The 15285-nt window shown below is 39.5% G+C and overlaps 1 protein-coding gene across 3 annotated transcripts in view; it reads left to right on the top strand.

The window, feature by feature from the left end:
• LOC131243172 (uncharacterized) overlaps positions 1-14927 on the top strand; it is a 30677-nt gene extending 15750 nt beyond the window's left edge. For 2 of the 3 annotated variants that reach the window (XM_058242319.1, XM_058242318.1), the window contains exons 2-5: positions 471-722; positions 12806-12949; positions 13048-13734; positions 14113-14927. In XM_058242319.1, coding sequence (XP_058098302.1) covers positions 471-722; positions 12806-12949; positions 13048-13734; positions 14113-14361 — 1332 coding nt within the window. In that variant the 3' untranslated portion in view covers positions 14362-14927. The remainder of the gene's footprint in view (positions 1-470; positions 723-12805; positions 12950-13047; positions 13735-14112) is intronic. The other variant, XM_058242320.1, reaches the window with a different exon arrangement.
• The last annotated feature ends 358 nt before the right edge of the window (positions 14928-15285 follow it).

The following is a 15285-nucleotide window of genomic DNA, read 5'->3' as shown; positions in this document are numbered from 1 at the left end:
TGCTCATCTTCTACTGAAACCAAAAAAGAAAGAGAAAAAAATAAATTTAAAAAAAAAAAGGAAAAAAGAAGAAAATTACCATATGTACATAAATATCTGTATCTCTGACAATGACAAAACTACCCTTAACCAGATACAGCATAATACATATCAGGTAGGCAGGACCTAAAGAAAGCTATAAAGCATACTCCACCTTAGTTTGATAAATAAGGGCCAGATCCAAGTTCTTGAACATATCTTTATAGCATATGAGAACGGGTATTTTAAGAAATGATTAAACAAGTTTATTTCTCTGAATAGGAAGTGTTTTTGATTTTTTTGATTTTTGATTTTTTATTTTTGTTGTTCTTAATGAAATCAAAGCAGAAATTGGTCAGCAAGCTAAAAATTGTTTATTGCATGATGACGAAGTAAAGTAAAGACTATGGGAAACTATCGATTTACTTATTTAGGTTTCTTTTCTCGAACAGGTCCTTGTAAAGCGACTTGATCTATATGGGAAGTTAAGTGGTCACGGTGGTTGCGTAAACACTGTACATTTCAACCCAACTGGTGACTTTCTTGTCTCAGGTTCTGATGACAGACAAGTCATATTCTGGAACTGGATAGCTAAAAGTAAAATTTTTTCATATCATTCTGGTCATCAAAACAATGTCTTCCAAGCAAGAGTAATGCCATTCACTGATGATCGAACTGTTATAACCTCTGCTGCTGATGGCCAGGTCTGTAATGAAGCTACTCTATTCTCTTAGCTCATTGTTGTAATGCTTCTTAGATCTTTACCCTTTTTTTTTAGTGATGGTTTGGCCTAATCAAATACATTATGATGTATATGTCATATGCAATAAGAACATGTATGGAGGCTATTGTATACTAACATATATTTTATTTTATATCAGTGAATACAAATAAAATTCATCTGATGAAGATTTATTGTTGACTGTCTTGCCAACTCTTCTAGATGGAGATCATCATGCCATTTTCGCTACTTGTGAGCAACGTTTGAGTTATCATGTATCGGTATCACGATAAGTTTCGCTGGCCGGGGATACAGAAATAATATCATTATCACTGATATGTGAAAATGCAGGGAAAAATGGGGAAACTTGGGGGAAACAGTGGATTTTTTCGGTGAAACTTCAGGAGATGCTAAAATACACATATTTGCATATTTAGGAAAAAAATGTGAAAAAATGCATACATAATAAGTTTCCATTTAATGGGGCTCTAAAAGCATGTGCTCGTAAGAAATCAGTCAAAGAGTAACCAAAATGAGTTTATATAATACACATGCAAGTACCATACAATACCTAGGACATGTAAAAGCAAGTGAACTCAAACGTGCATCAGTCCATGATTTATATAATACAAATGTAGGTACCATCCATCCATCTATCCATGCATGCATACATATACACACATACAAACGTGCATTTCATCATACAACCATGTGCTCATAGAAAAAAATTGAAATGGAATTTGTTTAGTTAACATATTTTTGGCGATTTTGATACATCGACGATGTTATCGAAATGTCACCAATACATTGGCGATAAAGGTGACACTTCGAATTTACACAGTCGAAAATATTAGCGATAGATTGGCAATACAAGCGACACCTAGAATTACATAATGGTGGTGCTTACAAGATTAGGTCAGTCACCGGACTATATAAGACAAACTTCCACACAATAGAGGATCCAAACAATGGGCTACAGGTCCAAGAAGGAGAGAACTCAAAATTCGGCACGAAACTTCACAAAAGAACTTGCATAAACACAACACATTACCATACGATGATATAGGAACACATCGGGTATACACAAGAAGTTTTGGTGTATCTCCAAGGTCCCCGGGGCCCAAAAACGGTGGAGTCGGACCGCTATAGTGCCCAAAAAACACACACACACACACACACACAAAAAAAAATAAAAATCCTCCCCCTGATAAAAAGAAAAAACTTCAATGGATACCTTCACATGGTAAAACCGATCCATCCTAGGAAGAACCCTCCAAAAGATTCTTACCAATTTGGAAGAAATCACAAATTATTATTATTATTTTTAATAAAAAAACACGAAGATTTCGTGTTTTTCCATTGCTCTCAAAAAACGGCCCAAACATATCTCAAATCAGCCCCAAAAATCCTGCAAAAATCATCATAATTCCTTTAAAATCAAGTTGCATCAGATCATGTTCTTCTCGATGCAAAACTAGCTGTATGGTATCGTACACTTGCTAACCTCAGCCATATGGTTGCTAACGTCAACAGGCACCTGCAGCTCCAATCAACGTGAGTGTCCTTGGCTCTAATACCAAGTAGAGTGCAAAGATTTAAGGATGAAGATAAAAGAAATGGGGAGAGAGAGAGAGAGAGAGAGAGAGAGAGAGAGAGAGAGAGAGAGAGAGAGAGAGAGAGAGAGGGAGGGAGAAGTTTGGAAGAATACTCTTGTGTGTTAGGGCTTCAAACCCCCACCCACCTTTTATTATAATACTAGAGATACAAAAACATACTCCATAGGAGTAGCTAACATTGTACATGCACACACTAAAAAGCACATAAAAGTACATCATTCATGCAAATACATCACTTGCATTCTCTATATCCCATACCGCACTTGGATGACATGCTTGATCAAGGGGTGCAAAAATTCATAACTTCTAAGGTTCATTTGAACAGCGGATACCACTAAACCCATATCCGGCAAAAAGATGAATGGAAGATGGCCTTCAAAATGTGAGAGGGATCATATAAGTGGTTTGTAATGTCTTTTTGCTTATGCAACACCCCTAGCATGTTTATGAGGTTGACAAATCAAGTAGAGACTTTTCATTGGCTGATTCAGGGGGCTTTCTTTGATGATATCTTGATTTATAGTCATACCATAATAAAACACTTGTTTGAGGTCTTACAAAATGAAAAAATTGTATGTGAATCAAGGAAAGTGTACCTTCATGACAAACCATGTTATATTCCTAGGAAATGTTGTGACTCCCGAAGGAGTACAAGTGGATCCATCTAACGTGCAAGCTATATGCGATTGGCTGACAATTAAGAATATCCATGATGTTTGTAGCTTTCATGGCTTGGTGACATTCTATAGGCAGTTCATACAGAATTTTAGTTCCATTGTTGCGCCAATCACTGATTGCATGAGAAAGGTAGTTTCCAATGGACAACTTGAGGTTGAGAAAAAGTTTCAAAACGATCACGGACAAGCTTACCACCACACCCGTACCTGTGATGCCTAACTTTGAGAAAGTATTTGAGGTTAGTTGTGATGCCTCTCGTGTCAGAATCAAGGCCATTTTAACACAAGATAATCGCCCCATTGTTTTCTTTAGCAAAAAGTTGAATGAGCCTAAGACTCGCTATTCCACATATGATATCTAGTTTTTTGCCATTGTTCAAGCTTGTGGCATTGGAGACGGTACTTCATGCAGTGTGAGTTCATACTCCGATCATGAGGCATTGAAGTACGTTAATGGGCAGCACAAGTAGAGTAACCGGCATGCCAAATGGGTATCATTCCTACAACAATACACCTTTTGCATCAAAGATAGAGTAGGAGTTCAGAATCATTTCATAGATGCCTTGTGTCAAAAGAGTCAATTTGCTAGTTACAATGAAAGCCAGTGTAGTTGGTTTTGACGAGTTGAAGGAGATGTATTTGGATGACCCAGATTTCGAGAAGATACTTCAATCATTCAAAATGGACAATCGACAAATTTTATTATGCGGGATGGTTTTCTCTTCAGAGGTACTCGACTATGTGTACTACAATGTCCGTTGTGTGATAAAATCATTGTGGAATTACATGGGAATGGACACTTTGGGGAGGACAAGACACACTCATTGAGGCTAGTTACTATTGGCCCCAAATGAATCATGACATTAATAATTGAGTTAAGAGATGCCACATGTGTCAAGGGACAACAAGGAATTCAAGATCATGCACTCCATTACCAATACCAGATCACCATGGAAGGACGTTATTCTTACTTTCGTCCTAGGGCTTCTTGAACACTATGAGGAATGGATTTGATCATGGTTGTTGTGGAGATGTTTTCGAAAGTGTCTCATTTTGTACCTTGTCGCAAAACCATGGATGCTTTAAATGTTGCAAATCTCTTTTTCAAGGACATAGTGCACTTTAATGGAGTTTTGAATCATTACATCAGATTGTGATCCAAAGTTCATGGGACACTTTTGACAAAGTTTATGGAAGCTCATGGGGACCCGTCTCAAATTTTTTAGTGCTTATCATCTGCAGACAAATGGGCAAACAGAAGTTATAATTTATAGTTTAGGCAATTTGCTCTATAGTTTGGTTGGTGAGAAGCTTGAACAAAGGGACTGGGTATTGCCTCTAGTCGTGTTCCTTTCAATTGTTCCAGCAACCATACCACAAAACTTAGTCCATATGAAATAGTTTATGGGAATAATCTAGTAAGTGTATTGGATCTTACAATGATACTGAACCATGGAAAGACTAGCACAAAATCTCAAGTCTTTACATGAGAAGGTAATGCTGAGGATTGAGGCAAGCAATGTGAGATAGGAGGTGGCCACGGATCAATACCACCAAAGGTCATATTGGAGGAAGGTGAGTACGTGCGGGCAGTTTTAATAGCAGAATGATTTCTGGCTGGCAAGTACAATTTGAAGGGGTAAAAAATTGGACCGTTAGAAGTTCTAAAGATCAATGATAATGTGTATCATTAGGTCTTCCTAAAAACATTCGCGTCTTCAATGTGAAGCACCTTGTATCTTTCATGGGATATTCTTTAAGTGAAGATAGCTGTAATAAAACCTCGAGGTCGATTTTTTCCCAATCAGGGGAGGATGCAGCCAACGTTTATGACCGCCTTGATCAATCCAAGCCTCTTGATCGGTTCAAGTCTTCGAGATAGTGAAGGTGAAACTCTATACATGGCAGGACCCCACTCGCATATTCTAGCTATGCAAGATGCCAACTATCCCATACTCCAATTATACAGGATTTCCAGCGTATCTCTGTTTGCTTTGTCATTTAGAAGGTTTTTATTGGTTTTTAGAAGATTTTTATTGGTCATTGTCTTTAGGTTTTATTCCCATTGGTGTTTTATTTACACTCTTAAAAGTTAAACCTCATTGGTCAATTGAGTCATTAGCTATTTTTAAAAGATTAACAATTAAAACAATCAATACATGTAATTGATTTTCCTTGTGGTTAAGATAAGTCCCTTGGAGAAGAGGGAGGAGAATTAGTTTTTGAGGGGAAAAAAAGGACTTAAATCTGTGGATGCAATTGCAAGTAGGCCTTTCCCTCTCTTAAACTACCATTGGGTTTCACCATGTCCGAGCCATCTCCTTGCCTCATAGTGTTGTTCTTCGCTTTATTTTAACCTTTGATCATGTCTTTTACATTGCTGGCATTTTGCTAACCGTACGTGCAACTGTACCTCCATCAAATACCCCCATTGGGTATTCACGTCAAAGGATTCGAGACTCTCATCAAGGTGCAAGCACTCTGCTCAAGACCCAAGTTCAAGAATGCTCCTACCTCTTTGGGACTAGCGTAGAGATGAGGCAAGCAAGGAGTCATCTAAGGACTTCGTTTTCCTGAGATCATTTTTCAGTGGCTACCCTCTCAAGAGGGTGGCGTGAGACGATATCTCATCATAAGTAGGAACCTAGTAGTGGTCTCACGTCAACTGTCCGAGATATCCACGATGGCCTTGCACCACTTGGGGACTGGCCTCTTGCTAACCTTATCAGCTACCCATGATAGCCTCGTGCCACTTGGAGGTTGGTCTTGTTCCAAGGTACATGACCTTCATAGTGTTCGACACATTGGCCTCGCACCAATGTGCAATCCACCTCGCACTGCCTTTTTCCACTAGAAGTCTGGTCTTGCACAAACCTTCTGAGATCCCAGTAAGGTCACTTCAGGTGATAGGGACATCTCGCGCACATGCAACCCCCCCCGCGCCCCGCGTATGCAAGGAGGAGGGCCCCACCATCGATCTGGATCGATGACGACGTCCAGGGAGGACCCTCTAGTTAGAGGACTGCGTTTTGGTTCCTTGGAGTGGACCTGATCGTCATATGAATCCCACCATGGGTTCTCATTATCGTGGCCCACTATTCCAAACGATCAAGTACTTTGACTTTTGGTTATTATTGTTATTAGGAACATCATGGATGGTTTATATTATTTTGACTAGTTGTTAATTATGGTTATTTCGTCTCTAAGTAATAGGTTGTGCATATGACGTGAGTTTTGGGGTAGAAGATTTTATTATAAATAGGCTCCTCTTGTAGTCTTTTTCCTCATTGAAGATTAATAAAATTTCTGCGTTTTTTTTTTTTTTTTTTTTTCTCTCTGAGTTTCTGAGTTGTGGAAATCCAATTGGGTGTGAAACCCTCCCTTCCTCGAAGGGCTGACTATCATGGTGCGAAGCCACACTCATCCCGATTCGCTTCCACCTTCTACCATCCATATTTCTCCTCTTACAGCCACCCCACTTGCAAATCCATCAATATTTTGTAGACGTTTCTCTTCTACAACAGATTTATGAAATCTGGCCCTGCAGGAGGGTTGGAACTTTGACGGAGTACCACACACAGATCATATATCGGATCGGCCTGAAATTCGGGGGTTTTGGAGTCCACCCCTAGCCGACCAGACTCAAGGAGGCGCTTTCCGAGTTCGTGGTCCCCACGCACGTGCGGATAGTCCCTTGAGCACGTGCGTCAGGCCTATCCCGCTGTCCACACGCGTGGACTATCGTTAGGTCCAATTTTTCCCCTATTTCATTCCTCTCTTACTTAATTTCCCTAACCCTAACCCTAGATTGCCTTAAATTCTAATTTATTTGCCCTTTTTTCCTAACCCTAGGGTTCCCCGAATTGAAACCTGTGAATCCCTTGGATTGAGGAAATATTTCTGTGCATGTGTGGATGAATTTACTCTCCTTTGAGTACTATTTGGTCTTTTTGATTGATCCAGCCCTAGCATGTGTACGCCTGGGCCTGCATAGATCCCCTTGATTGAGTGCTTGAGCTTTTGTGTGTGATATGGAATTTTTGTGTAATTGTTTCTGAACTACTGTGATCTTATGCTTGAAAATCTTGCATATCATATTTGAACTTCATGTCCTGCATCATTAGGTCAACCTTTTTGGACTTAGGCAATGCTGATGCTTTGTCAATTTCACCCCTACTGACATGTTGGACCCATTATTATGTTAATATTTTAAGTCCCAGCCATGACATAATAAAAACTTGTCTGAAGAGGTAATGACAACTTGTTGATACACAAGACATGTGCACCATAAGGCTTAGCCATCTAAAGCCTATGGCTCTCTGAATACATGACATGCAGCTTATGCTAATATCTTAATGCCCATTTGGCTATACGAGACACCTAAAAGCCAAAGGCTGCCAAGTCCTTGAAGCTCCTAAAAGCTCTATCTAAATTGATGCCTCTAGACACTCTAAAGATAGAGGACCTTATATTAGGTTTTCATGCATCATTTGCATGTTTACTTCTATGTATTCCATGTATTATGTAGAGTCTAGCTGCCTTGGTTTTTCCTCCTTTTAATCACGGGTTTTCCCCTAGGATGTAATTAAGGTCTTGTGATATGTCACTGCCTGAAATGTATTTTGTTCACATAATTAATGAAAGCCTTTGGAAGGGATATTTGGGTCCACTTGCCGCTTCATAACAAAGCAAAACAAATTGTAATTGAAAATGAGACGATTTTTTGTAAACAAGGATCCTATTGGCTATAGCAAATAGTTCTTTGATACTCTACGAAGTGTGATGTTTCATATGCATACACTCAAAATTATACACATGGCATACATGCAACTCATACTTGATTGTGAAATTCCTGAGATTCACTCTATCTAGGTCATAACCCCAAAAATAGGTTGGTTAAATGAACTTGTCCTCTCATTAATGGATATCTTTTCTGTTGTTATTGTTATTGTTATGTATCATTGACTATTATTTTTCATTTTAGCTGTCCAATTGATGTCAAAGAATTGACCAACTGGTTCATTGTCAGTGAAATTTTATGGTTGCTTGATCCATCCTAAGCACGTCATAATGTGGATTTTTTAAAATTTATGTTACCTTTGTCACATGTATAACTTCTGAGTGCATATGTATGAAGTATCACAATCTACCCAAGTTTCTAAGTTTTCTCTCTCCTATAATTCCTCCAAGAAAAACATGTTGCAGGAGGAATCAAAATATACTCAACTAGGGACTTTGCATTGCATGCATAGGTTTTTGAATTTAAACAAGTTGGGATCTGTGGACCTTGGACTGTACCCAGAAAATCTCCTAGGTAGCACAATAAGACAATGTTGACCTTTAGATTTGTGGTCGGAAAATGTATAGTTGAAAGAGACATACAAGAATGGTCCACATTTAATTGAGAAAAAAAGGCTCAACAATGGTGGCTAAGACCTTATGATGCAGGGACATGTGATGACCTAATCCTAGATGCATTTAAAATTAGATTAAAGAATGTTCAAGTAAATACACGAATCAACTAACTGTTTTCAATCAAAGGGATTAGGTAAATTTTAACACAAAAGTGAGGTCATTTTGTCAGGATCATGCCCTTTATCATAAAATCGCATAAACAGTAAAACGGGAGGACCTAGGGATATGAAGATATCCCAAATCTAGCATAAGTCAGTCCACGGTCAAGTTTGGATCTGATTCTATTAACTAACCATCTCTCTTTTCCGTTCAAACTAGAAATGAGATATCCAGAATGGAACGGAAGGGGTGAAGAATGAAGGGTTCGAGATGAAGAAAGTACGGATCCTTTTGTTGTCAAAAGAAAATGAGAATGATTCTTACCTTTTCCTGCACCTCGAAAATCCAGAAAGAAAGAAACCTGAAATCTGAGTGGAATCTTCAACACCCAAGGGCCAATCCTGAAACTCTAATATCTTGAATAAAGAGGAAGAAAAAAGACGAATTTATATTCATTCAATAATAATGAAAATAGGGTTTCTCACAACCACTATTCATATTATTGGCGAAAAATCGATAATATCGCCGATATTATCTGTGTCGCCGGAGTTGCGACACCGAAACTCACTTTTTTCGTTTCTCTTCCTAATATTGGCGAATATTCAACGATTTTATGGATTTTTAATGTAAAATACAGTTTTCGACCAAAAATCGCAGCCCTGTCAAGGGATAACTGTACGCCGACAACTCCTTTTCGACGATAATATCGGGAGCTGTGTAAATACAAAAAAAAAAAAAAATCGAGAAAAAAATGGGAAAAAAGAAACTTTTGGAAGTATGTACCTGTAGAATAGGATCGTTGATCGGAAGTAATGGGCAAATCTCAGCGAAGAATATGGGAAATCTTAAGAAATTTGGAGAGATTTTTCGAGATTTTAGGTTTCCCTTTTGGAACCTCTTCTATCGACTTCTTCTGTGAGTTTTTTTAGGGTTTCGGGTTTTGAAACCCTTTTACGGAATCGGATTGCGTACTGAGTTACTTAGTATGCTTTTATCGTGCTGAGTAAACTCAGTTGGGCCTACTGTGAATGTGTGGGTTATCCACATCGTCCATATGTTTTTCCAGCTCATTTTAGTGGTTGAGCCAAAAATTGAAGAATTCCCAAAACTCAAGTGGACCACACCACAGGAAACAGTGGGAATAATGACTTCCACCGTTGAAACCTTGTTAAGGCCCATAGTGATGTTTATTTGTCATCCAACCTGTTCATAAGATCACACAGACATGGATGAAGGGAAAACACAAATAAAAGATTGATCCAAAAGTTCTGTGGCCCCAAGAAATTTTGGATAGTAGAATTTCAATTCACACTGTTTCCCATGGTAAGGTCCACTTGAGATTTGGATGTACTTAGTTTTTGGTTTAGAGCCCTAAAATTATCTGTTAAAAAGGATGGATGGAGTGGATAAAATATGTAAATCATAATGGTGGACCCCATAGACTTTACCCAGTACACTTAGCGTGCTGAGTTGCTCAGTACGCAATCCGCGTCCCCCTTTTATTGCATCCTACCCCTGCTCAGACGTTAATTCGTCTGAGCAGGGCTCCGTGGGGCCCACCGTGATGTAAGTATTTTATCCACACCGTTCATTGCTTTTCTTAGATCGTTTTAAGATGTAATTATGAAAATGAAGCAGGTCCACAACTCCAGTGGACCACACCAAAGGAAGATATAGTGATAATGACACCCACCGTTGAAACCTTCCTAAGGGCCACCGTGATGCTTTTTTTTACCATCCAACCTATTCATAAGGTCATGTAGACGTTGATGAAGTGAAAAAACAGATATCAGCTTGATCCCAAACTTCTCTAGCTCCCAAGAAGTTTTTAATGGTGGACGTTCAATCCCCAGTTTGCGGTCCACTTAAGCCCTATACCTGCCTCAGTTTTTGGCTCATATGTTAAAATGATCTAAGAAAATTGATGAACAGCATGGATAAAACACTTACATCACGGTAGGCCCCGCAGATCCCTGCCTAGACGGTAATCCGTCCGGGCAGGGGTAGGACGCAATCCTCATCCCTTTTATAGGGAGTGAAAGCGGATTAGGTGCTACGTGTGGGCGTGCCGACCTCGGTGGCTTGGATGTCACCAAGTTCTGTGGACCCCACCATGATGTATGTGTTATATCCACATGGTCCATCCATTTTGCGAGATCATTTTAGGTCATGAACCGAAAAATTAGACAGATCCAAAGCTTGGGTGGACCACACCATAGAAAGCAGTGGGGACAATGATTCCTATAGTTGAAAACTTCCTACGGCCCACAATGATGTTTATTTGTCATCCAAGCTGTCTATAAGATCGCATAGTCATCGATGAAGGTAAAAAACAAAAATTACACGGATCCAAAACTTCTATGGCCCCTAAGAAATTTTCAACGATAGACGTTCAAATTCACACTATTTACTGCAGTGTGGTCCACTTGATCATTGGATATGCTTCATCTTTAGAATCAAGCCCTATAATTATATGGTCAAGTGGATGGACAGAGTGGATAGAAGTATATAAATCAATGGGCTCCATAGAGTTGACTCGGTCCACAAAGTATTATATGAACTCATTTTAATTACAATTGAAGTGATTTTGATTACAGTGGGTCCCATAAAGTATTATATGAACTCATTTTGATTACAATTGGAGCGATTTTTTACGGTAGCGCATGTTTTTTGGGCCTTGTTAAATGAAAATTTATTATATAATGCATTGTTTTGTAATTTTTGTATTCCTAAATATGCAAATATGTGTATTTAGGCATGCCCTGAAGTTTTACTGAAAAATTTCATCATTTTCCCCATTATTCGCCATTTTTCTTCGCATTTCCGGTTATCGGCGATAACGATATTATATCCTTCTCTAGTCAGCGAAACTTGTAGCGATATCGACAACTTGAACACTGCTCACAACATATATATAAGCTATGGAAAAAGTAAAAGTGCACTAAAGCCCCTGAAAACAAGAAAAATAACAAAAAAGATTTTAAAAAAAAAGGAAAAAAAAAAGAGAGTGCAATAAAGCCTTTGAAACAAGAAAAAAAAAAAACTAAAACGCCTAAAACTAAAACACCTGTGTGGTAGGGTGTGAAATCCGACCCATGGATTTATGGTCAGGGTGTGGTCATGTCATTCCTGCACTCGTAGCGCGTCAGAAAATGGGTCCAATGGACCTAGCATCCGTCCACATCAACTCCTCCACTCTAGTACTCTGTCGGCGACGCCTCCTCCTCTGGTACACTGTAAAGGGTGCACCAATGATGTCTGCATCACCTTCCAATCTAAGAGAGCTTTGGGCATGGTTCATCCATGCTGGAACAGATGAATGGTCTGGGTTACAAAGCCATGGGCTCCACTTGTCAGAAATGAAAACCAAAGTATACAGGGCAAAGCCTGGGGTCGAGGATCCTAGAATTCTTGCATTCTTGAAGAAAGAAGACTAAACCAACAAACAACCAATGGCGGTATTTCTATCCGAAGATTATTCAAATAACTTGGACTTGCTGACCAAGTCATGATTGAAAGAAAATCCATGGTAGTAATTTGGACAGTTAAGGATGCACGTGTAATTGTAGGAAAGTTCCAAATGCAGAAGTTTAGCTTTCCTTACATTAGATATGCTTGTTATGACATAACTTGATGCATGAGTTTCTAGGCTCCAAATCAAAATTTTAGTTGCAACTTAGTCAACAATAGGTGTAGAAGATCATAATTTAGGGCCGCATTCTGGATCAAGAAACATAGGAGGATCAACAATCCAGGTAAAATTGTATAGAACTGTGGTTTGCAATAAACTGGGAAGAAAGAGTGGAGATAGATTAAGAAATAGAGAGGAGCAAAAAGAGGAGAATCCACTCACAACAAAAGGAATTAAGATTCAAGTAAAACCACAAAATTGTGTGTGCGTGTGTGAAGATCTTGGATGTCTTTCCTGGCATTGTGTGTGAAGATCTTGGATGTCTTTCCTGGCATCTTTTCATCTCAGCTTCAGTTCGGAAGGCCATTACCTTGCAATACATCACCCCTGTTGTCCTCTCTCCAGATGTAAAGATCTTGGATGTCTTTCCTGGCATCCTTTCATCTCAGCTTCAGTTCAGAAGGCCATTACCTTGCAATACATCACCCCCGTTGTCCTTCCTAACTGATGTTTTCCGATTATTTATTTATTTATTTCAGTTGCAGTTTCCCGTCAATCATCACTGTTCCATGCCTTGACATATTTCTGCAATGAATGATTGCCCTCGCAAACGTGTCTCTCCTTTCAGGTCAGGCTTGGCCAAATCTTGGAGAATGGTCGGGTCGACACCAAAAGGCTTGCGAAACACCAAGGCCGCATCCACAAGCTTGCCATTGAACCCGGGAGTCCTCACATATTTTACAGTTGTGGTGAGGATGGCGTCGTACAGCATGTATTTGTCATACTCTTGAATCTTAGTTCTATATGGTTGTTTTGAAGTTTGCTTCCTTTGTCATTAGACTTTCAGAAACAAAAAATTGATTTTTGCAGTTTGATCTGCGTAGTCATTCTGCTACCAAGCTGTTCTCTTGCTCTTCATTCACCGAGAGCAAACATCCTCATGGCAGCATACAGTTGAATGCAATTGTAATAGATCCGCGGAACCCAAACTATTTTGCTGTCGGCGGCTTTGATGAATATGCACGCGTTTACGACATTAGGAATTACCAGCTTGATGCATCAAGCATTTCAGACCGCCCCGTGAATGCGTTTTCTCCCCGACACCTAATGGGTACAGACAATGTTCACATCACTGGGCTTGCGTATTCGTACATGAGTGAACTGCTAGTCACTTATAACGACGAGCTTGTATACCTGTTTCAGAAGGACATGGGTATTGGTCCGAATCCTCAGTCCATCCCCACTGAAAATTTGCAGAAATTGGACCAGCCTCAGGTGTATACTGGGCATAGGAATTCTCATACGGTTAAAGGAGTGAGTTTCTTTGGCCCTGATGATGAATATGTTGTGAGTGGGTCGGATTGCGGTCATGTGTTTATCTGGAAGAAAAGGGGAGGTGGACTAATGCGTTTAATGGTTGGGGATAGCCACATTGTAAACTGTCTTGAGCCCCATCCAAATGCACCTATCCTTGCTACTAGTGGAATAGAGAAGGATGTGAAGCTTTGGGCTCCCATTGCCAAGGATCCGTTCCAACTGCCTGATAATGTACAAGAGGTAATCTTCAAGTTCAGATTGCTCTTTTCTAAGCCCCACGTATACATCTCCCCATACAGGCCCACATGCCAACATGTGTGGTTATGCAAGATCCAAGCTGTTCATCAGATGCACCATACCTTTTGATCCCTAGTGAAAAAATATGGCTTATTCACCCACTCGGTGCGCCATGTTAATGTTGGCGATGCACAGTTTACGACGAATGCGAATGTTCCAAACTCAAGTGTGCAGGTGGCCACTTGAGGACGGGATGGGCCCAATTTTTTTTGGCCTGATGTCTGATGAGTGGCTGGCTCTTGCATGTTACAGCATATGAACATTTATTTCTAGCCATTTTTTTTTTTTTTTTCTTCTCTTATTTTAGGTTGTTATTGACAGATAATGGAAGCTAACAAGCAGGCCAGAGAAGACCGTTCGCGAATAACACTTACGCCTGATGTCATTATGCATGTGCTGAGGCTGCAAAGAAGGCAGACATTAGCCTACATTGAAAGGAGATATTCAAGTGCAGATGCTGAGAGTGATGATGAAGATGAAGGAACGGCACTTGTTTTAGGATTCTCAGATGGTGATGCCTCTTCCGAAGAAGGATTTACTGCGAATTCCAGAGAGTGCAACATCAGCTGAAGTCCATCTAGGTCTTAGTAAGCCAGTAATTTTCTTATGGGGTTAAACTATGTTGACAGCTCACCACCTTTTTAAATTGCGGTGTCATCCACCAACCCGTGGCATACCATGTTCAGCAAATCAGACTGTCCAAACAGTGGGGCCAATTTCGATAAAACTAGCATCAAGTGATGGTTGGGATCAGTCTGGATTGATGCACATGTATGGGACGTTTATGACGAATGAGACAAGTAATAAAAAGGGGTGGACCATCACCAGTCTTGTCCTTAGGTATTTTATTTGCTCTTTGTTTGGGTTGAAGAGATATTGTTTGATGATGGTAGTTATGATCTTCTTCTGCAACTATTGCGAATATGTACAGCACAAAATGTCCAGAAGCAATACTGGAATGCTTGGGTAGGTGCTCTCTGGCATAGAAAAAAAAAAATTAGTAGAAAATTTACACCAGGCTGCCAAAGCTGGTTTTTATCGTGATTTGGGATATTTCTGTGGTATAATGTCATATACTGTAACTGTACAGATTGAACTAAATATATTCTGTACAGTGCTGATGTGATTCACTGGTAGGCTGTATGTTTCTTTTTATTATTATTATTATTATTATTTTATATGAGCTATACTGTAATATCTAGTGTGCGGTACAAGTTACATTATAGGTTTCCTTCTTTTTTTTTTTTTTTTTAAATGAGAATTAATCATACAAAGGAACGCTATACCATCTTTTCAAAGCCTACACGCATAAGCAATAAAGCTTGTGTACATACCACGTGTTAACATGGCACGTTTCTTCAAATCAGCATCTGGGCCCTAATTCTGGAAACACGTGGACGGATTAGAAGACTTTTTTTTTTTTTTTTTGTTAGCTTGTTAGTACACCACACTTCACTGTTAGCCACCCCCCTCTGGGGAATCGACACCAGGACC

Source organism: Magnolia sinica, chromosome 4 (genome assembly GCF_029962835.1).
Source record: "Magnolia sinica isolate HGM2019 chromosome 4, MsV1, whole genome shotgun sequence".
Classification (NCBI taxonomy): Eukaryota; Viridiplantae; Streptophyta; class Magnoliopsida; order Magnoliales; family Magnoliaceae; genus Magnolia; species Magnolia sinica.
Note: the sequence above shows the minus strand (reverse complement) of the source record. Positions and strands in the feature narration are given on the sequence as shown.